The sequence below is a fragment of the Lontra canadensis genome, unplaced genomic scaffold, assembly GCF_010015895.1.
Source record: "Lontra canadensis isolate GAN:19392208 unplaced genomic scaffold, GSC_riverotter_1.0 scaffold15, whole genome shotgun sequence".
NCBI classification, from domain to species: domain Eukaryota; kingdom Metazoa; phylum Chordata; class Mammalia; order Carnivora; family Mustelidae; genus Lontra; species Lontra canadensis.
Window position 1 is genome coordinate 12,272,883 of NW_022631009.1, and position 23,911 is coordinate 12,296,793.

The following is a 23,911-nucleotide window of genomic DNA, read 5'->3' on the forward strand; positions in this document are numbered from 1 at the left end:
AAGAATGGAGAATGCCTTTTCTTCTAGAATGAGTGTTAATAAAAGCTTATGAAAGGGATGCCTGGGTGGCTCAGTTGGTTGGACATCTCAGGTCATAAACCTGGGTTTGTGGGATTGAGCCCCGCATCAGGCTCTCGGCTGAGAGAGAAGGAGAAACAGAGAACCTGCTTCTCTCCCTGCCTGCCGCACCCCCTGTGTGTGCTCTCTTTCTCTCTCTGGCAAATAAATAAATACATATCTTTTAAAAGGTAAGAAAATTTTGAAAAAAAGTTTATGGAAGATAACTGAAGAGTATCACTGCTACACTTACTATGCATAAAAGCTAAATGACTTATGTAGACCGGCCTAGTGTTTTAACATTTCATTAATGGGAAAAATCCTGTTGTTTCAGGCAATGGTTTATAAATGACATTTGCTGGGCACCTGGGTGGCTCAGTCATTAAGCATCTGCCTCTGGCTCAGGTAATGATCCCAGGGTCCTGGGATCAAGCCCCACATCAGGCTCCCTGCTCGGTGGGAAGCCTGCCTCTCCCTCTCCCATCCCAGCTGCTTGTGTTCCCTCTCTCTCTGTCAAATAAATAAATAAAATATTTAAAAATAAATAAATGCATTTACTCATGTCTACATCTAGAATCAAAATAACAGTGCCGTCTGAAAATGAGCTGTTTATTTTGTGTCTCTGAAAATCGTCTCCCTCCTACTTCAGCAGCGTCCTCATCTGCTTCATTTTTCTCCAACATCTGATATACTATGTGTATATGTTTATATACTGTGCATAAGTTTGTATACTGTTTCCCCTTCCTCCTCAGAATATAAGTGTCACGGGACAAGGGTTTTTGTCTCATTTGTTCACTACTGTGTTCTTAAGGTCTCACGCAGTGCTGGGAGCACTCAAGGAGGTGTTCAGCACCGTTTGTAGAACACATAAATCAATGCAATTGTCATCTAGACAAGAAGTGCCCTTTTTCTTAGGCAGATATGGTCTAAGACATGTACCTCATCTCTGAGATACTAGTACTGTGGGCAAGTGTGTAAGGAAGTAAAGTATAAGGTTATAATCAGAGGCTTTGGATTCTACGCTAGGATTCGATCCCTGGTTCTGCCATCTCTTATTGGATGACCTTGAGTTTCATGTTGCTGAATCTCAGACTCCTCGTCTTGAAAACTGAGATGATAAGTTATACCCACATCCTAGGTAGAAACTTGATGCTGTACAAACATCCCCGAGCACCACACCTAGCACACGCTCCAAGCCCAGGAGTCCTGGTCACCTGAAAGGCGAGTAAATGACTGACAGCCATGTAGGTGGGCCACACTCCTTTCTGGGTTACGTCGGGTGGGAGGGAGAGGACACACATAACCTGGGGCATGACATTCACTGCAGAATGTAAGATAGAATATTAAGGCAGCGACTCAAACTAGGATGCAGAGGTTTTGAAGATCCCTTGGGGGAAATTTTCAAAGCTCTCCATGTTCCTGGGGAGTTGGTAACATTGCCTCTCTTTATAATTTGTGCGGCGATGTGCTTCTGGACTGAACGGAACATGTCCTATTTCTCGGGGTTTTGGAGTAAAATAAAAGTTGATAACAAATTTAAAGTACATAACTAAGGTGTAATATGTTCAAATCTTTCTGATGACTGCAAACGCGGCATATGCATGAAACAGTGGCTGGTTAGCACACAAAGGAGGGAATCACTGTTCACCATCGAGGCTTTCCTGCACAGAATTTCCCTAGCATGACTGTGTAACAGCTTACCCAGATGTTTTCCTTCTGAATGAGGATGTTTCTATGGCTCTTTAGGGAAAAATGCTTTCATGAATTTTATCATTGTTAATTACCATGATTCAATTCATCTTTATGATTAATCTTTGTTTTTCAAAGAATTCTTTATATTCCTCAGCATGACTAAAGACCTTGACTCCATCCTTAATCCTGAGATCGTATTGGGTGGGTTTAGCTGAGGCAGAAAGGTAACCTTGAATAAACAGAATTTTAATTATGACAGTTTTACTTTCCTCTTTTATGAAAGATAGCAGAATTATCCAAAAGTGCACTTAAATTTCAGTACCCATTTGTAAGAATTAGAGTACCTTCCTTCAATGCTACCAAGAACTTCTTAATGACCATTAAAAATTATTTGAAAAATTAATTCACACTGTCACAGCCCAAAATTTTCCGTCTTTTGACTTACTGGGCCTCATGGGAACATGAGTTTTCTTTGAGTACCTCAATGTTCGTGATTAAAAAAATAAATCCAAGATGGCCTTTTCTACCTGTGGTCTATGCATGGATAACTATCTCTAGCAAAACAAGCTTAGGATGAGTACAATGAGCCTGATGTAATTTAATAATCATTCTTAATTATTCTAAGGAAATAAGCAGAGTTGGGAAGCAGCCAGTAACAGAAACCATTCATTAGCTTAAAAACCACAGTCCATAATGACAGTTTTCTACCGGTCTGAGTTTGGGTCTATACTGGATCTTGAGCGGCCGGCTCCGACTCCTTGAGTTGGGAGAGCTCCCTCAGGAATAAGCAAAGGGCACGTGTGATACAGAAAGGGTCAGTACGTGGAACCTCTCTGCTTTTGCCTTTCCTGTCTCAGGGCCGTAGCAAGGCACGGAGGCTCAGTGGGCTCGCGCACACACAGGAAAGGACAAGCGCCCTAGATTCTACCCATCTGTGTTTATTAAGAGTATTTGCACTTCACAATGCCCCCTTCCTATAGATAAAGTCAGCGGCAATGTCAAGGCAAGAACTGTCTGCAGAATGGAACAGTGTTCCTTTTATCAAAAGGCTAATTGCTTTTAAGTGTGTTCCTGGCAAGCTTTACTGATGAATTGGGAAAGAGCCGGGATGTTTGAGGGGAAGGCAAAGGACTACGAACCCCAGTCATGCCCGCTGAGGATGCAGAGACCCGGCTCGAGATTGCGAGGAAGGAGTTATAGCCCCTGAACTGGTCCTGTTCATGATATTTTTGTGGAAGGAATTTATTGAGGCACCTGGCTTCTGTTGATTTGGAGCAGGGCTTTGGATGGAACTTTCTGGCAAATGCAGGAATCTCTGCCCTTGGTAATGCATCAAATCCTATCTCTCTTTATCGTAAGATCCTTGCCGCAGTGTAAGGGAATGAAGTGCTAAGTATCAATTGTACTGGTTGTGGGGGTGTCATGCTTTGTTGCAGAAAAGGAGACAACCTTGAGGACAATGAAATGACTCATCTAAATATGGCATCACACCCCTAAAGACCTTCAGGATTAGTGCCTTTGCTTGTCCGAACAGAGGGATGAATTTTCCTAATTTGCTTAAGATGTTTATTGGGAATGAATCCCAGAACAGGCCCACTGCAAAGTATTTAGATGTCATTAAAAAATTCAGATCACCTGTCATTTACTAGCACACCAGCTCCTTGTTTCTAAACGTGAGTGGGACTTCTTCCTGTCATCATTCCCCCCATCATAGATCTCTCACTTCCCACAACGAACCGCCATGCTTCTGCTCACAACCCCTCCCTCCACCAGGCTCTACATGCTTAGTCCTTGCCTTCCCATTCCGTGTCACCAAGAAAAGAGAGACCAGACTATGAGAACGAGCCGTCTCCTACCCCATAACCTGAAAATAATCTGCAACTGGGATCACCCTGATCTCTTTTCCTGTATTGTTCATTCTCATTAAGTCACTCATTATCCATTCATTTGACATTCATTGATAAATTCTGCGTGCCAGACATGGGGCTAGGGGCTGCAAACGAGTCGGGGAGTTAGATGCAATCCCTGCTGAAGAAAAGGAAAGAGCCGTTGCCTTCCCCTCTCCAAGGTAATGGCTTTGTCTATGCTCTTGCTGGCACCCCTTTGTGCCTCCTCAGGAACGCAGCCCTAGCAACGGTGAGTCTGGCTCTTGTCTCTGCAAGTAATTCCTCCCACTCTGCTTCGCTCTTTCCCATCAGGAGTTAAAGGCTTCAGGTTGGGGCACCTTGGAGGCTCAGTTGGTTGAGTGTCTGCTCAGGTCATTATCCTGGAGTCCGGAGATAGAGTCCCACAGCGGCTCCCTGCTCAGCGGGGAGCCTGCTTCTCCCTCTGCCCTTCCCCCTGCTCATGCTTTCCCTCCCTTTCTCTCTCTCAAGTAAATAAATAAAATCTTTAAAAATGAATAAATAAAAGCTTTAGGTTTCTCTTGTCCTAAGCAGGAAACAGAATAAAATAGACAAAAATACTCTGCCTTTTTTCTCCCTCCATTACTGTGCACTCCCCCACCCACAATCAGATTTGTTAAAAGTTGTCTCTCTTACTCTCTGTTGAGTTTCCTGGTGCTCCATCCGCTCACCCCCGCCCCCGCCTCCGCCAATCCATTCATTCGCTACTTCAAGGAAGCTAGTGTAGTCCCCCGAGCACTCTATGGGAATTGTACTCAACAGAGGCTGCCAATGACTGCTTGGGGTGATTTTTCAGTTATCTTTACCTCTTTCTACTGACCTCCATGGAAAGTCTCTTCCTTTGGCCTTTGTGACTCTACTTCCTCCCGGCTTTCTTCCTCCCTCTCTGGCAATTCCTTTTATTTATTTTATTATTTTATTTATTTCCTATGTTTGCTTATTTTATGGGCTCCTCATCCCATTCTCCCCAGAATTCTGGCTACTCCAGGGTTTCTTGTCTATTCCACAAAATTTTCCCCAATAATCATGTCTACCCCAGAGTCCCCAGCCAACCATCTGGACTCTGATTGCTCCAAATCTGTATCTCCAGGCCAGGTGTCTTTCTGAGCTCAAGTCTGTATTTCAAACTGTGCCCTTGATTCTCTAGACATTTCGAGTGCAACATGGGCAAGACCGAACTTAATATGCTCACTGCCCTGAAAAATGTTCCTTTACTAATTGTCCTCATTCAGGCAAATTATACTACCCAATTAATAATAATAGTACCTAGCATTTGTCATTTCCTTGTTTCAGGCACCGTGCACAATGCTTTGTGTGGATTTTTGCACCAAATCCTAATAATTATCTTGAGAGATAGGTCCACTGTTAGCATTGCTCTTATAGATGAGCAAAGTGAGACAAATTTACAGGCTCATGCACATCGTCAGTGGCCAACCCTGGCTCTGCTGTGGGGCATGAGATTCCAGAATGCAGATTCTCAATGGTCACACAACTTTCTCAATGGCTCAAGTGACTTACCTTTCATTCCCTTCTCCCCACCTCTCTGCATATCTACTCAGACCAAGTCTATTGATTAAATTCCAAATGTATCTGTTTCTTTCTATTCTTACTGCTGTCTACCTTAACATGGGAGGCCTTTGCCGAACCATCCAGTTATTCTGTCCCTATTGTTGTGGGCCCCTCCTAGCTAATGCCCTTAATTTGGTCCAACCCTTTGCCTACATGAAGACAGGGATCTTCCTCAAGCACAGATCTGAGCATAATATGCTTCCCTTGCAATCTTTCCGTGACTTTACACAGCCCTTAGAATATTGTCCAAATACCTCTGTATCCTAGCTGAAGTCTTTGTTTCCTGGTCCCTGCCTGTCCCATCGGTCTCAGCTTTTGTTGTCTAGTCTTAATGAGCTATGGGATCTTCTCCAGACTGATGGTGCTCTTTCTGGACTGCTGGCCTTCCCCAGTAGAGTTCCCCGTGCATAAGCCATCTTCCTTCCCTTCTTCACCTACAAAATTTCTACTAATTTGCAAGGTGCAGCTTGGGAGTCCTCTTCCAGAAAGCCTTTCTGGTGTCCATCTGGCCCTGAGCCATCTAGGTCAGTAGAACTAGAACTACACCACTCTGAGCTTCTTCTGATAGATGACACTTAGTCCTTTATGGCTGTAAGTATCAGTTTACTTTCCTGTGTTTCCTATTAGACTGTGAACTTTTTGTGAGCAGGAGTTCTACCTTACTCATGTTTGTATCCTCGTACCTAACACTGTGCCTGATACATAGTAGGTTTTCAATTAAGCCATAGACAAGTAGGTGCAAATTTGTCCTTACCGCTCTGTTTTCCCATTCCATATAATAACACCCTGGAAGGGACTGGAATTATTGAACAACTGTGCTACAGTTGGTTTATACAAAAGTATTGATTTGATTGCTCCTAACTGATTAACAGAGAAATAGCTGGAGATCCACCTAGCACTTCATAATCTCTAGTTTCTATTTCTCCTATAAATTCACCCAGAATCGGAGCCTATTCCTATCTTTCTTTGTAGAGCAGAAAATATATCCATGCACATTTTTTTTTCTCCTGCTCTCCCCCACCCTAATTTTCCACATGCGTCATCTTTCAAAGGTTTGCCAAGTAGAATCAGTCACTAAGCAGAACTCCTGTCAGAGGAAACGTGGCAGAGTATCAGTCCCAGCCATTGCTGGAGGCTCCCGTTACTTGACTTTACAAATGATCTTTAAAAATTCGTGGGGTGCTCCGCGTTTACCCTGCCTCTGTTCTCTCTCACCCTCAAGATGGGGCTGCCTCTCTGAGCCACAGCCTCCTTCTCTAAGCTAAGAGCGGCTGGCTTGCAGAAAATCTGCTGAGTTCTCCCGGAGCCATAAATTCCATTTAAAACTCAAAACGATGAAGGCACAGGATGGAGAGGCACAGGACACTTTGCCTACTTGCAATTACTGGATAATTCTGCTCAGGCCAGCTATCCTAGGGGGACAGCCCAAAGTCACCAGGGCTGTACACGAAAGGAAAGGTTGCAGGATTCTCTTTTCCAAGATGATTTTATCTATTTTTATTGCAATGAAACAGGGCTGTCAGGTGTTTTGCATTATCCATTCTATTTTACGTGCACATTTAGCCTTGTGTAATTTTCAGAGCAAATTTAATTCGCAGTTTAAGTTCTCATGCACCTCACACGCAGCTACGGAGAGCCGCATTCGACTCTGGTTCGCCAGGCCGTGACTTCCGAGTTTTAGAGAAATCCACTTATTCTTTTCACCGAAATTTCTCTCTCCCTGAACCTTCTCTCTCTCCCCGGCTTATTCTTCCTTTTTTATTTTCCTTCCCACCTGGAGGGAAAGCAGCCACTAAGACTCCGTCTTTGGCCCTCTGGCCGTGTTCCAAGAGGGGAAAATAGGTCTTTCTGTCTCCAGCAAAGACCCCGGTCTTCTTCCAGCCTCCTAATCAGAGATTTCTCCAGAGCGCGATTTTTGTCCACCTCTCCTTCCCTCTCTTTACATTTAATCCTAATTATACCTTCTTTCCATTATCTTAATGATCCCCAAAGGCCCATATCTGATCTGATCTAGCTTACAATGTAAGTTTTTCCCAATGCTGAAGACTTACAATCTACAATGTCCAAATCCTCTCCTTAACCTGAAGGTTTCTGACGGTGCTTTTGACATCTGTCCCTCCAGGTTTCCCTCAAGCATCCCACCCCTTGCGGGTCTCCTGGAGGGAACTGCGGGAGTCACACTGGACCCTCCTGTCTTCCTCACTCCTCACACCCGGTGTTTCCTCCTTAGGTATCAGTGTGTCCCTAGCACCGCGGGAGGCTCTTGGACACAGAAACGAATGGGATGATGTCGCTGGGGCTGGGGGAGGCACCAGCCGGTGGGAGAGACCCTTGAACAAAGTACTGCGGCAACAGGGCATGCCGCACGCTCTGGGAACAAAGTGCTGGCGAGGAGGGAGAAGCCCCAGCGCGGCAGGCAGCCAGGGGGGCTCGGGGAAGCCTGCGCTGAGCGGTGAGTCAGGACGCGCGGGTTGGAATAGGTCCGGGTCCAAGGGCGGCAGCAGGGCGCAGGCAGCTGGGGGCGTGTGCACCCTGCCTTGGACGCAGGGTAAAGTGGGGCGAGTTTAGGAAACTTTCCGTGGGACGGTGTGCTGGGGACAGGGAGAAGATGGGTTTGCGGAAACCAAGAGTAAATGTAAAAGAGCTGGGACTTAGGTTTTTCGGACTCTAGAGCTCGTGCTCCCCTGCCTTCCAATACAAGTCCAGTGTAGGGGACCTCGCGATCCTGCTGCTGCCTGGGCTGGGGACTTTTCACAGAGAGGTGTGGAAGCATCAAGATGGGGAAGCTTTACATGTGGGGAAAATTACATGAGCAACGTTGCAAAACGTACATGAGCCTGGTAGGTGTGGGGAAATGTGGTTTGACGTGCCTGACTCCATGGGGAAGGAATACATACAGGTAAGCCCCCTCTTCCTCTCTGCTAGGTGCTTTGCTTACTAAGGCTGCGACCTGTCCAGTCACCCCAGCCAAGGATCTGGGACTCCACTCAGGAACTTCTCTCTTCTTCATTGGTCAAATTACTCATTAAATCCTACTGATTTTTCCTCCTAAATATTTCTCATACACTTCCCTTCCTACCCATCGCTGCTGTTAGCCCCTAACTGAAGCCTTTTTGGCTTCTTGTCTGGATAGCAAAAGCTTCATGTCCGTCTCCCTAGTTCTTGGCTGCCTCGGTTGTACAATTTTATGAGCCAGGTTCCCAAGGTCAAGGCCTTCGGTGGTTCCCCAGTGCCACAGAATCAAGTTCAGGCACCTTCGGATGACACACCGGATGACACACCGGAACTTCTGTGGTCTTGCCTTGGGCTCAGCTTGGTTACATAAATGACTACTTCTGCTGGTCTGAAGGTTTTCTCATTTTTCTTGTTGGGCTGGTGAAAACCCACTCATCGTTGCAGAGTAGAAGCGATTCTTACTCTGTTGGGGGCTTTAAGTACAGTGTTTGCCCCTCCCCGTTGCCTCTTCTGCACACTGTACAGCCCAATATTTTTTTTCATTTTTTTAAAGGATTTTATTTATTTGAGAGAGAGAGAGAGAGAGAGAGAGAGAGCTTGCATAAGTAGGGGGAGGGGCAGAAGGAGGAGAAGCAGACTCCCCACTGAACAGGGAGCCTGACATAGGCCTCGATCCCAGGACCCCGATGTCATGACCCAAGTGAAGGCAGACATTTAACCAACGGAGCCACTGAGGTGCCCTCTGATTGTTTTTAACAGCAATGTTTCATATTGCACTGAAAGACAGTGACTCTCACTGGTTTTCCAGAGCAATGCCTGGCTTGAAATTGGCACTCAATAAATGTTTATTGAATTAAAGAAATAATGGATAAACAAAGCCAAAATAATGACAAAAGGGTCAGATGTTAGTTTGAAAAGCGAGTCAGAGGAGATTGGGGATATTCCTTTTGAAAGAAGATGATGTGTACAAATTGTTTTAGGAAAATGAGTCACATAGGGTTACTCAGATAGATTTATTCTCATTTTTATACTTTTTAAAAGGATTTTATTTATTTATTTATTTATTTATTTATTTGAGGGAGGGTCAAAGGGAGAAGCAGATTCCCTGCCAAGCAGGAAGCCTGATGCGGGACTCGATCTCAGGACTCCAGGATCTCTACCTGAGCCAAAGGTAGTCACTTAACCAACTGAGCTACCCAGGAGCACTCATTTTTATACTTCTGCTCATGTTGTTTTCCTTCTCTGAGTTGCCATCACTCTGCCTCTCTCTCCATCCTGTCCAGTGCAGCTCTCTCATTACAGACAGCATTTTAAAGGCTCATTGGAAAGCCAACAGGATTTTGTATAAAAAGTGAATTATTATTTGGTTCTGCCATATTTCTAAGTTAGACTGTCCTGTCTGGGAGAAGGAAATCTCCATAAAAAGTCTTTCCTACTTACATAGTCACCGTTATATTGGGTAGTTACTAGTTTGGCTACTTTGGCATAAAAAAGGGATTCAACAAGGATACCTGGCTGGCTCAGTCAGTGGAGCACGGGACTCTTGATCTCGGGGTTGTGGGTTCAAGCCCCATGTTAGGTGTGGAGGCTACTTGAAATAAAATGAAATAAAATCTTTTTTTAAAGGGATTAAAAGAGAGATTTAATAAAGGACAAGAGAATTTTATTTAAAATCAGAGAAGTATATGTCATAAATCAACAACAGTATTTCCACAGAGCAAAATAGTATTGGAATTGACTGAGCCCCAAAGGAAGCCAGGCATGTACTTTCTTATATCTTCATTCATTATACGTGTAAAATTCCCTCGCTCTGTCTCTGTCTCTCTCTCTCTCTCACACACACACACACATAGGAACGTGCTGATAAATATTTAACCACTGGCTCTCCACCAAAAAGAGAAAGGCACTGAATTGTCATATTTGCTGATTTCCATAGATTACAAGACTCCGCCCATGGCCAATTGTAAGCAACTAATGTGTCATCACTGAACACAGAGTTAGGAAAAGATGCTAACAACCCCTCTTCCAAAGCCTGTGCTTTCTGGCTGCAACACACGACTGTGTGTACCCACTTTTGGAAGCCTGCTATGTGCTAGACACCGTGCTGAGCTCACTGAGGACACACGGTTCTGCTCTTAAGGATATTAATGGTGGTAGGGAGGTGGACAAACCACCAATTATGATACTTAAGGATTACTAAACTAGCAGTATACGCAAACATATATTATATATTATGGAAACATAGGTAGAACACCTAACATTCATAGTGATAGCTAGGCATTTAGTTATATAATTCTGCCCGAGAAATTCAGGGAAGGCTTGGGGGGTGCATGGGGCATCATCTGACCTGAGACTCAGAAGATCACTGGGAATTGGCCAGATGAAGGGCATTCTGGCTGAGAGAACACAACAAGTTCAGAGAACTACAAATAATTCAGGATCACTGCAGCATGAAGTGTAAGTGAGAAGAGCCACAGGAGAGTAAGCTGAACACACAGGAAGGAGGCAAGATCCTATTTGCTAATGCTAAGATGTTTCAACTATAGGCCTCAGGGAACCATACAAATCACTTGGATAATATATTTCTGGGAGAGGGAGCCCCTAGTGAACAATGTACAGAATGATTTGGGGAGATTGGAATTGGAGCCCAAGAGGCTGGTGAGGTGTGTGCTGGATGAGAGCGGGGGAGAAGTGGGGCGTGAGGCCCATGGTGGTGTGAGTGGGGCAAACGAACAGGACAGTGATGAGCTAGGATCACTCGGACTTGGCTATATAAGGTGGAAGGCACCTTAGAGAGACTCCCAGATTTTTGACTTGGGACTATCAGATAAGAAAGAGGAAAGTCGGGATTTACGAAGAAAAATAATGGGTTTAGTTTTAGACACATTGGGTTTGATGTGCTTACGTGATGTCCAAAAAGCAATGAAGTGTTTGCTGGAGCCCCGTGCTAGAGACTTGTAAGCGGGTCTGGACACAGAGCAGGTGGATGACAAAGGGCGCAGCTGCAGAAGCGAGAAGGGAGTCGGATGCAGCAGGCATAGACGGCCTTCACCGGACTGTTGCCTTTCGTGGGCCCGCTGTGAGGAGACTAGACTGCTCTGACCCTGAACCTGCCCCGTCATCTCCCAGCCTCTCCTCTTTGGGGCTCTGCTCCCCCCTCTCCCTGTGTCTTCTCAGTGCTGCTTTGAGATGTTCTGTCGATCTTTACCAGCTCAACTCAACGTCGGGGACTCCATGAAGCCTCCCTCCCCTCTCCTCCATTTTGCTTCTCCCTCCCAAAGCCCTGTCTTCTATCCAGAACACAGTGGGCAGCTCAGGATTATTTGTGCACTTTGCCAACGGTGAGCTCCCCGGAAGATGAAGAGTTCATCTCTCCGTGTCCCTGCGGCCCCCACACTTACGGCAGTGCTAGGTGCTTTTTCGGGATTGTGAGTGGACGTTTCATTAAGTTGAGGAGGATATTGAATATAAAATGCCTATTGCCCAATTTTGCTTAACGTTGACCTCACTCTAGCTTCATATCTCTCACGCTTCCCCTAGCTCATAAAGGAGCCTAAAGACAAGGAGCTAGCCGAGCCATCCTCTGTCTGGAACCCGGGATATCTGCTTGTTATTTGAAGAATGTGCAAAAAGCTACGTAAAGAAATATGGTTTGTCATTTTCAAAGTTAGCTGACTTTTTTTAAACTTTTCTTAAAGATTTTTATTTCTTTATTTAACAGAGAGAGAGAGAGATCACAAGTAGGCAGAGAGGCAGGCAGAGAGAGAGGGGAAACAGGCTCCCTGCTGAGCAGAGTCTGATGTGGGGCTTGATCCCAGGACCCTGAGATTATGACCTGGCCGAAGGCAGAGGCTTAACCCACTGTGCCACCCAGGCACCCCTGGGTTAGCTGATTTTTTTTAAAAAAGGTTTATTTGCTTATTTGAGAGAAAGCTTGAGCAGGGGGATGGGCAGAGATGGGAGATGGGAGAGAATCTCAAGCAGACTCCCTCCTGAGTGCAGAGGCTCGAACTCACAACCCTGAGGTTATGACCAAGAGCCCAATGCTTAGCTGACTGAGCCACCCAGTTGCACCTCAAGGTTAGCTGATTTTAAGGTGTGTGTGTGTGTGTGTGTGTGTGTGTGTATCCAAATTAAGAATGCTACAGGAGTACATCTTCTCCTTTTTTGTAAGCACGTAAGAAAATGTATTTTTCTGTACTGGTGAAATTATGCCTCAAAGCTACAAATATAAAACTGGAAATAAACAATGTTCATCTAACCAAGGGACAGAAGGCTCATAAGTCCAGGGGTTTTATGCTGAGTTAGTTTATGGGTATGTGCAGAGTCTTTCCTTATACAGGATGGGAAAGGGAACATGGAAAGCTGTTCTTTGATGATAAAGATAAGATGGCTCACTTAGATACCTGTGTGCTAAGTGAAAAAAAAAATCACATTTTTTTTTCCATCTTAGTGACCTTTATTACTAGGAAGGATACAGGTGAACCCCAACAAATGAAACAAAACAAAACAAAAACCATTAGAAATGAAAAATGGATTTGTGAAAACAGTCCCAGTAAACTCGAGAGACCTCTGATTTAGGCCGGTGTGGAAGAGTTTAGTTTCATTAATTTGTCAGTAAGATGAACCATTTGATGAAACCCCCCATACAACATAAGGGACTTTCTCCTCTCATATCCCAGCTTACAGCCTGATATTACACTGTTATGCCTCCTTTCCCCTCCTGTCTCAGAGGGGTTTCTTTGTTCAAGATTTCTTTGAAAAGCAAGCAGCACTGGAGTCAGGAGTTGGAGGGAGGCAGGGGGAGAAGAGAAAAGACACATTTAAGCCCTTTCTTGATCTGGATTCTTCATTTTCCAGGAGCCTATATATATATATATATATATATATATATATATATATGATTTATACCCCACCTTTACATAAAATGTTGAAATTAATAGTCTCAGGGAAAATAGTATGTATGTATATGTGTGTGTGTGTGTGTATATATATATATATATATATATATATATATATGACTGAAATCATATTACAAAGACCAAGTGAAACCATAAGAAAAAGAATATAAGCCCATGCTAATAAACTGTGGTTTGGGGAGGTGGGGTAAAGGAGGCCTTTTTTCTTATTCCTGGTTTTCTGTAGTTTTTCATAATACACATGATTGCTTTCAAATTGTCATCAGCAGTAACAACAGCAACAGCAGCAAAGGCATGGGTTGCTTTAGAAAGGAAAGTGTCTTTTGTTTCTTGGGCATGCTGTGTTCCTCTGGTAAGGTAGAAGGCTTGTAAGAAATTTCTGGAAACAAAGACTGGTATTTTAAAGGCTTCCCCAGTCAAATAAAACCTATAATGAAAAACTTGCCATAAACTCATGGAGTTTGTATTTGGACTCTGTTCCACAGTTCCCCCACCAGAGGAAAAAAAGGAATGAACTAGGGAGACTCGGTGCAAAAGAAAAATGTTAGTCTGCTCCGTACGATATTCTGCACACCCCGGGATCAGTGGAAAGCAAATATTTGCATTGACTGTGTGTATCCATAGTATAGTCCATTACCAAGATTTTTGTGCCTCCAAAATACCAAAGGACCCAATCAATTGCTTTGAAATAGGCAGTCAATAATTTGAATATTTTATCCACCCAACTCTCTGCATTGGAATGGACAAAACCGACAGCTCTTCTGCAACTGTGTGAAGAGAGCTGAAATGGGTCAAGTGGGCTCATTTGCTCTGGGTCTCCTCGATATCAGAACAACCAATTATAAAGCCAAAGGTTTAGTCAATCAGATAAATCCTTTATCTCCCAGTTCCAAGCCATTGTTTTGAGTAATTTCCTTGATTCAATTTACCAAATATTCAGTCAGTTTCCTAAAATATAATTGAATCTCTAAGTCATAGGGAAAGAAAAAGCTCTGATCTGGATTTTCTGCATGGGGGATAAAAGTTAAAAACAAACAAAAAATGCTCATTTGTCCCTTATATATAAATGCTCTTTTATTTCCTTTTTAAAATGGAGTTCTCTTAGGCTAAGCACATTTGATTTTACTAACTTGGTTAGGAAGACTTGTCCCAGAGAATATTTATTAAAATGTAAGTTAAACTTGCCTGGAAGAAAAAAAAATGCAGAGAAAATAGTGAAATAAAAGATCCTCGGTTCTAGGAGGTGGAGATTTGAACCTTTTGAAGATTTGAGAAAAGAACAATTTTAGAAGAGAAAAAGGCCAAGTTTTGAAAGCATGTTGATTTTGGACAAAAGTGCTTGCCTTGCGTGGCTCTCACTGGCACTCACAAGGGGAGGCGGGGCGCTTGTGTCTCCCGAGCTCTGAGCCCTGGAACTGTGCTGTCTCAGCTGGTATGTCTGCTACGTTCACAACTCACCCTTTCTTTCTTTCAAACATGTCTCTGGTTCACACCTTTCTTTAAGTCCTCCTGATAGAGAATCTTCCTACCTCATGCCTGAATCACCACCAACAATGTCCAAGGTGGCCTTTCCGCTCCCCATCTCCTGCCCTCCAAATCTGCCTCATCCCCATGTTGATCACCCCCCGAACCAGTTTGCTCACTACTTCCTGCTTACCACCTTGCTGTCGGCTGTCCCCACACTGAGTAAAAATTCCTTTCTCTGCCTGATGGTTGGGATCCTTCACAGCCCCTTCTCTGTCTCATCACACACACACACACACACACACACACACACACACACACTAATTAATCCAATCTTTCTTTTTACTGCTCCCCCAAATACATCACTCATTGTAGTCAACCAAATCACTCGACACCATAAAAATCCCACCCAAGGGCCCTTCCTTGTCTCCTGTCCAAACCTGTAACATTCTCATTCCAGCCAGGTTCTGTCTGTGGGGAATGCTGTCCCTCTTGACTCTGACTTTCCAAATTAGCTCCATCCTTTCAGATCCTTCTCAAATGCCACCTCTTCCATGAAGCCTTCCCCGATCCCTTTAGCCCCACAATTTCCTTCCTCTTCTCTGAACACCTATCCCATCTGTAATCAAGACTGAATTTCACGACATATTACTTCAGTGCATTTCCATTGATTCATACACCAGCCCGCGTCTCTCAGGGGGCGCGTTATTGGCATGTGTCACAGGGCACTTCTTCAAAGGGCGGGGCTGACTGGCTCATTTCAGGACAATTGGCGCCCCTCTCTCTTTAACGCTGACAGCGATGCTATGGTGACAAACCCAAATGCTCCGAATACATTTCCAAATGCCTTAATTATTAAAAAGTCCCTTAGAGAAGTTACTATAACACGTACACATCTGTTCAACAATGAATCTGTTTAAATGGTGACTGTATATAGTATTTCAAAGAATGAACCTGTATTTCTCTTACAGTTGCCAACGCACTGTAAAACTGGGAAGGGAGCTAATTGTCAGGTGTCAATCACCACTCCATTTCATAAGATGTCTCACGGAGCCCTCCTAGTGACCCTGGATGCCGCTATTGATCTTCCTCTCCCAGATTAGGAAACTGAGGCTCAAAGAGTTCTACCTGTTCAAGCTCATACTATACAACTGGAACCCCCGCATGTAAGCCCAGGATTGTCTGGAGCCAAATCTTTGACTTTTTCTTCTGTCACCAACCTCTCTAAAGGCAGCCTATCTGTAACAGCTTTGAAACAGGAGCCTTTGAACATGTAACCTAATTACCAATTTAAAGCACATTATTAATGCTGATAGGTACTAATGACGATAATTGAGAGGAAGGGCATTAGACCGGACCAACAATTTTTTTTAGAATTTATAACAAGAATATAAACTGGAGTCTAATGAACAAATTTACTCACTGACCTTCTTTGCTGTAGACATTAACTCATATTTGATCTCTAAATGAGATGTATATATTCTTTACTTTCTTACTGTATTTGTTAATATTTGTCTTGGCAGATGGTCAACAGCTCTCTCTAAATTTCCCTTAATCAAGTTTTGAGTAATGGATGCCCAAACGTGCCTTGTATTAGGTAGCACTGCTAGACCCAAAGTGGTAGGAATCTAAGAGGTGGCAATGGTTCTCAGGTCTTCCCTGTCTAGTATTGAGATATCTTTCATAAAAAATGTTCTATTAAATCAGACTTCAGAGTATCATTTAAAATGGTCTATATACTCCCTTTAAGTTATAGTTTCTTATTCATTTCATGCATATCTACAACACCCACATTCATTAGTAGCTCATTTCAGTGTGTGCCCATATGTCCAGTTAAGATTTTTTTCTAAAAATTTTATTTAATGATATATTTTCAACATTACAAATAAAATTTAGACTTTTTTGGCATTCAGGAAAAAAAAGAAGAAGAAATATTTTTGGGGCGACTGGGTGGCTCAGTGGGTTAAGCCTTTGCCTTCGGCTCGGGTCATGATCTTAGGGTCCTGGGATCGAGCCCCGCATCAGGCTCTCTGCTCAGCAGGGATCCTGCTTCCCCTTTCTCTCTGCCTGCCTCTCTCCTACTTGTGATCTCTGTCTATCAAATAAATAAAATCTTAAAAAATGAATAAGTAAAATAAATTTTTATTTAATTTTTTTTTCAGTGTTCCAAAATTCATTGTTTATGCACCACACCCAGTACAGTTAAGATTCTTCATATAACAGCTAATCTAGAGTTCAGGAAGTAATAACATGTATATAATCCACATGCATACTTTAAAAAAGTATGCTCAGTTTCTATCTGTGCACGCAAGAAGAACTGTATTCCCTGCAGTGGAAAAAAAGAGAAAAAGCCAGTTTTGCTGATTTCAAGTTTTCTTTCTCAGCTATGAGATTAATTGTTTGCAATGTGTTTATTCTGTTTTGCAAAGAAGAAAAAGGAACTGGAAGCTAAGTCCATTAAAGAACTTGGAACAATTGTGTCAATATAGCTGAAAATGTGTATGATATAGAAGTGTTTTATTCCTATATTGTCTTATAAACTGTATCTACTGTAACAAAGTTACACTTCATCCACTAGTAAAACCACTGTCTAGCTGTAACCGCATCCACATTTGGCCCTCTGAAAGCGTAAAGAGATTTTCGGTTATGGTTGCCAGGAGAAACACATTAAAAAAAAAAAAATGTAACCATTCTTTGTGACAAAAGAATTGAGCTTGGTATTAGGCTTTTTACCAGAATACTTCCAGAGCAGAGAGCATTTTCAGTTTCTGCATGCTGGGACACTTTGTAGGGAGCTGGGGAAGAGGGTGATAGACTCATTCCCCACTAAAACCACTAAGTCCAGGACCGGGAACCCCTTTCAGTTATCTATCTCAGTGAGCAGCTGTAGAATGGTAGAAAAGTTTCATTACGGCTCTGACTCCTCTTTTCTCCAACTATCTTATCAAATCTTTGTCATGCCATAGAATACTTAAAGCTATCCAGCTACTCCCCAGAGAAGACACAAATAGTGCACGTACTTCGAGAACATTTCCCAGAGAGTCACACACATTTTAAAAGTGGATTTCTAGAGTTTCTGTTTCTATTTCCTTGTATCATCCCAGCACCTACACTGAGAACTGCTGGTGTGCTATCACATTTTCCCCACTTATTTTTAGATCTTTGGTTACTTTAGAGATGGATTTAATAGGTAAAGCAGAAGTTTACACTGTGAAACATTGGCATGATTGTATTTTGGTTTTGCCAACAGCTAAGTAGGGCAAAGTTGATCCCATCCTGCAAGGAACTCTATCCCACATTTTCCCCCTGGACTTGGTGTCTCAGATTTGCTTACCTGCTTCCTTGAAGATACTGTGCTGTTGAAACATCTATTAGAGGTCTTTGCATTTAAATTCTTGTTCGGATGGGTTGAGTCATTTTTCCATGTCTTAGAGTTTTCTTTAGGATCTGAGGGAAGAGGATTTAAGAAGAGGATCCTAGCTATGAATCCATAGAGGACGGTGGCCAGTATCATCGGCACAACATAAAAGACACCGAAGTCCATTAGGTAAATAGGTGAGTAGTAATTCCTGGAGATCTTGTAGCCACAGGACACCACGATAGCATTTTTGTAGGTGCTAATATTGAGATCCAGCAAGAAGAACCAGAGCATACAGTAAATGGATGTGAAAGCCCAGACGAAGATGATGATCTTTTTGGCTCTGGAAAATGTGCAGAGAAACTGGGCTTTGATGGGGTGACAGATGGCTATATACCTCTCTATGGTAAAGGCTGTGATTGAACAAGAGGATGCATTAATGCCCAAATACTGGAGATAAGTGATGCAGAGGCAGCCAACATAGCCATAGACCCAGGAGCCATAGAGACTGTCCGTGATGTTGGGGAGGCCGGCAGCCACCAAGACCATGAGATCGGCCACTGCCAGACTCACCAGATAGCAGTTTGTGGGGGTCCTCATGTGCTTGGTTCTCATGACCACCAGCACTACCATGATGTTGCCCACGATGCCCAGACCACAGATAACGAGCACAAGTAAGATGGTGACCACTTGGTACTCGAGGGCCACCACCGCTCTTGGCTGAAGCTGTGTTTGGTTCAGCTCACTCACTGTCTCGTTTTCCATCTTCACCGGCTTGATGTTTCTCGGAAGCACTTCTCAAAACATCCTCTTCCCAGTGGCCTGCCTTTATCTCCGTGCTTTCTCCCCCTGTGAAGAGTTACAGTCCAAATTCATTCACAGCCTCCCAGTTTCAAAGGGAGCCAGTCCTGGACGGGCAGCTCTCTCTTCCTCTGCTTTCACCTCCCGTGTTTCTCCAGTAACTGGGCTCACGTGTACTTCTGAAAACTCCTTATTGCAACTCTACTGTAGGTTGGAGGTACTGTTTTTTGACCAGCTTAATAAGAGGCACCTATTTCCTCTTAATGGTGAAAAACGCGGATGAGAAGCAGAGGAAGCTCCCTACTTTGAGAGGGTGCCCAGTAGAAAAAACTAAGTGATGTCTGCTAGCTGAAAAATAAATACAGAAACCTCTCAGATGCTTGGGAAAAGGGGAAAGAAGAAAAAGGAATGGGGAGGAAGGTAGGGGGAGCGGAGATGCTCAATGATGAAGCTTGCTAGGAATTTAGCGTTTGCCTCCTTTGCTCTCAGAGGGTGGGATCACCGGGCTACAAAACCACTAGTCTTTGAGCCCCCATTGCCCTCTGCCCCCTGCCCTACCTTCTCCACAGAAACCAATTTCTTCTCTTACCTTTTTTTTCTGTGGCGCTGCCTGGTTTTCCCGGGTGGATGAAGCAGTAATAAGTGCAAGTTTCCAATCCCACAGGAGGGTCTCGTCTACTTTGTGGACGGGGAGACCACTTAGCCCCGCAGCTCCTCTGAACCCTCGCGGCCCTTTGCAAGTGCTGGGGGACCACACAGCCGCAGCCTGGGGGGGAGCCGCGCGGGAGCAGCGCGGCGAGGCTGTCAAATCACAGAGCGTCCCCTAATGAGCACACTCGCTCTCTCCTTCTCTCCCTCCCTCTCTCCCTCCATCACCGCCCCCCGCCCGTCCCCGCTCCCCACCTCCCCACTAACAACTGCCCGTCCCTTCTCACGGATTCATTCATTATCTTCTCGCCTTGAAGGATTTCCTTTTAAGTGTGCTGAAGACACCGTCCTCAGTCTGGAAGGTTGGAATTCTAAGCAGGAATCCCCCAGAGCAACGGGGGACGGCACTTGCTTCTAGTCTAAGTCCTACAGGAACTCTAGGACCTGAGCAGCCCTGAAATAAGTATTTACACACCCTGTGTGATAGGACTTTGGGGAAAGCAAATCCTTCTCAGTCCAGACACAGCTTGAAGCTTGAAATATCTGTCTGAACTGAAATCAACTTCTTCCTCTACTATGGAAACCCTTAAACCCATTTCTCCAGGGAGCCACAGACACCGGCTCCTTCCTTCTCATGGTATATGAATGGAAAATGAGTTAAAATTGATTTTAAACCATTTCAGCTGCACTCTTCTGAGGCTTATAAAATTATTTTTCTAAAAACGCTTTGAGCTAGGAATACTGACTTAAATCTACATATTATCTGTTCAGTTTGTTTTTAAATTCTGGCTCTGCATCACTTACTAGAATCTCTCTACCTGTTCTGGATGCCTCTTCCCTCTTCCCCCACGTCTGGTATACGAGCCACGGGTCCAACCCAGCAATGTTTTGTGTGTATTTATCTTTAGGTGAAAACATCCCATGGAAATCTAGGCCAGGGCCACTCTGGTACCACATATCTGAAGGGAAACATCATAGATGCTTCTTTTTAAGAAAAGATTTAAAAATTTATTATTTAAAAATCTTAAATCTTAAAAAAAAAGATTTAAAAATTAGCTTGATTTTTATTACTCTAAAGTAACTCATGGGCAAATCCTTACCGTTCTATAGAGGCTCAGAAAACCTGTCTCCCTTCCATAGGCACCAAACTAATGAATGTTAATGTTTTCCTACTTTTATTTTATGAACTGATGCCAAAAAACAGCTCTGAACCAAATCCTCTGTATGGTGAATAGTTTGATTCTCTGTTTTTAGAAGTTCAGACGTTCTTCCTTCTAGACGCTGATGGAAGTGTAGAGTTTGAGTACCTAAAATCATGGGGATATCAAAACCCTGTGAAAGGCTAGGTACCAACAAGATGAAGGTGAATTCTGGATCACACTGAGTGATTCCACCCTCTGAATCCCCGGAGGGCTCCTCGACTATCTACTCTTTTCAAAACATCATATTACAAATGAATGGCCCACGACCCAGATTCAGCTCTGAGACATTTGTTCTCTGGTGTGTACAATGCTGGCTCAAGTGTGATCTAAAATAATTTGAAGGTTGTCTGCTTTTCAAAAATTGGGAGATTTTATACTAACTCTGAATTCTGTCTCTCATAAAAATTAGAGAGATGGGGGCAATCCTGGGTCTTTATTCCTGAATAGAAATAAGCACCTGAAGTTGAGTTGTGGTTGTGGGCTGCAGTACGTGGGGGTCCTTCGCAGAGGATGTGCCTTCTTCCATTTCCCTCACCCTCCACTTCCTCTCTTTTGTCTGTCACACGTGCCAGCTTCACTTGTCATCACACGGAACCAGCCTCTGTAACCATCTGAGTCTTGGTTCCTTAACACGTGCAAGTTCCTCAGAGACAGTAGACAGTGTCTGTCACCCAGAGTAGGATTTCTGCTGGAGTTCTTTTAGCTTCCTCCTGAACTGGCTTAGCACACTGGATGGCAGATGCCCTTCCTGCCTCTCTCTCTGGGCTGGAGGACAGAGATTACTCTGAACACCCCTTTTCTTGATAAGATAGCCCTTTACATTTTGGAATTAAAAAAAAAAATGCTTCCCAGGAGAGACACTGCCTCCCTTCTCCACCCCAACCCCATCACCTCCAACCCAGAATATCTCTTGAAAAGTCATACTTTGAAAGTACATCTTCCCACTCCCCCCGCCCAGGATTTTAGCTTTCAGGACTCCTGAGAAGGCTTTACTGCAAGTCTTACTCTGAGGTCATGAAGGTGAGGGAGAGACCAGTCATAATGCTCTCCACTCCGGCAACTCCAACTCCACACCAGATCTTCTCACATTCCTCACTGTTTCTGTGAAGTCATCATTCTGAGTCTCCATTTTGTATCTTTATTCATTTTTTAAAGATTTTATTTATTTATCTGAGAGGGAGAGAGAGAGTGACGGAGCAAGAGAGAGAGAACACAAGTGGGGCAGAGGGGCAGCGGGAGAGGAAGAAGGAGGCTCTCTGCTGAGCAGGGAACCTGATGTGGGGCTCAATCCTAGAACCCTGGGATCATGACCTGAGCCAAAGGCAGATGCTTAACCTTAACCGGCTGAGCCACCGAGGCTCAGCTGTGTGAAATGGCAGACGGAGAATTTTATGATCTGGCTCTGGCCATGAGGAGTTAGAGCTGATCATGAGACCGCCACTGATGCCCACAGGCAGGCTTTATGGAAAGGAGCCCTCTCCACTGTTCTCAGACAATTCTTCCCCATCCCACCCCCACCCCCCCGCCCTTGACCTTGTTGTTTCCAACTCGGGAGAGTCCAAACTTCTGACTTCACCATCCCGGACTTGCCTATTCATTGTGGTTCTGTCTGTTTTCAGTCCACTCCATGCTCTCTGCAAAATGACATTTTCAAAGTAGCTGTGATTTCATAAACTAGGCTTTTTAGTTGTACACCTCAATCTGATCATATCAAATAAATATTCTCTGTGGTAAAGAACTGCACAAAAATGGGGTTCAGTTAGATTTTTTTCTCATAATATCATCTTATAATTTTTTTCTCATAATAGCACTTTTTTCTCATAATAGCATCTTACGTTATAACCAGCCACAGTTTTTATATCTTTTGAGTACTTCTGACTAGAGAGAAGTTTGAAAACAGTCCAGTGGCATCTGTTTGGAAAAGACTGCTGAGTCCTGAGTACAGCCGTGTAGATGGCAAACCCACACGCCACACGCCACACGCATTGCTCAGGGCCATTTCAGTCCCAGCCTGTTTTCTCTGACCTGATGCCATTAGTCAGGCCTTCTCTCTCATGGGCCACTTGGCTAGGGTCAATAGAAACAAGCACGAGACTTCCCAGACTCCTTTGTAAGAATGTCCTTGGACTTCTAGCCATCATGTTCTCTTTGGTCTGGACTCAGACTTATTCCTTAAGCTTGAGGAAAGATTTGGCACTTCTGCTTCTGACCCCCAGCATTTCCAGTCACAGCTTACTCTCGGAATCTGGCTTTCCCTTTCCTGGGTACCCCGGGAAACCATTCGCTTGGTGACTCTCCGTTCCAGGGACATGCTGGCTGATGTGATATCACGCCTGCCTGACCTGCCTGCCTCTGCACAGGAGGAATTAGGGCAAGTCCCACCGTTATCTCTGGAGGTGAGCTCAGCTATCTGGGGAGGAGGTGACTGTCCACGGGTTGTCATGAATCCATGAGTAGATGGATGATTCTTTATACAATCAGTCTTTCTCAAACGTTAGCATGCATCTGCGTCTCCTGGAGAGCCTATTAAAATCTAGATTCCTGGTTCCATTCCTGAACTTCTGCTTAAGTAGTTCAAGGATAGGACCTGAGCATTTCTTATCAACATTTCTTATAAACTTCCAGATGATGCTGATGCTGTTGGTCTGTGGCCCACACCTGGAGCAGCACTGACCTAGCTCAATGGTGCTACTGTGGGAGGTAGGGAACAAAGAAAGATCAGAGTCACCTAGACAGAACTTTAAAAATGTACATACTAGCTTTGTCCTCCTATATATTTTGCGTATAGGTCTATTCCTAAAATCGGGCTCAGGTTTGGGAAAGAGACTGGGACTTTGGACAAAAACAATTGACTTGTTCTTCAATTGTATAATGTATACTACATACAACATATATGTTATATGTATGTTTCTCTGTCTTATATTGTCGTAACTGGAGCTTGGCTTGGCAGGTGGGAAATTGTTGGGAAAGGGAATATCTGTGCTCACTACATTCAGCTGGCCCTGGGGTCAGAGATGATGCAGAGCATGTGATTAGGTCAGTGGTTTGTAGGACCCAGACCAGCGTGAGCAGAAGGCAACACTTCAAGGAGCACCCAAAACCTCAGTAATTAATAGAATCAATGTTTTCATGGACTATTTTTAAAATTAGTGTAAATGCCAACAAGTCAATGGTGAATAACATATCAAAATTTTAAATAAAGACACTGTCAGTATTACAAATGTTTCCCTTCCATCTCAGGCTCTGAGTACTGAGCCTTTTTTTAAATTTTAAAATTTTGATACTTTGCATATTATGGATTACTTTGCATTTCCTTTTTAAAAAGATTTTATTTATTTGTTT

General features: G+C 43.8%; 1 protein-coding gene across 1 annotated transcript in view; it reads right to left on the reverse strand.

The window, feature by feature from the left end:
* TRHR (thyrotropin releasing hormone receptor) overlaps nucleotides 1-18,683 on the reverse strand; it is a 35,729-nt gene extending 17,046 nt beyond the window's left edge. Inside the window, exon 1 of the mRNA XM_032858743.1 lies at nucleotides 17,895-18,683. Within this exon, the coding sequence (XP_032714634.1) occupies nucleotides 17,895-18,683 (789 nt within the window). The remainder of the gene's footprint in view (nucleotides 1-17,894) is intronic.
* Between the last annotated feature and the right edge of the window lie 5,228 nt (nucleotides 18,684-23,911).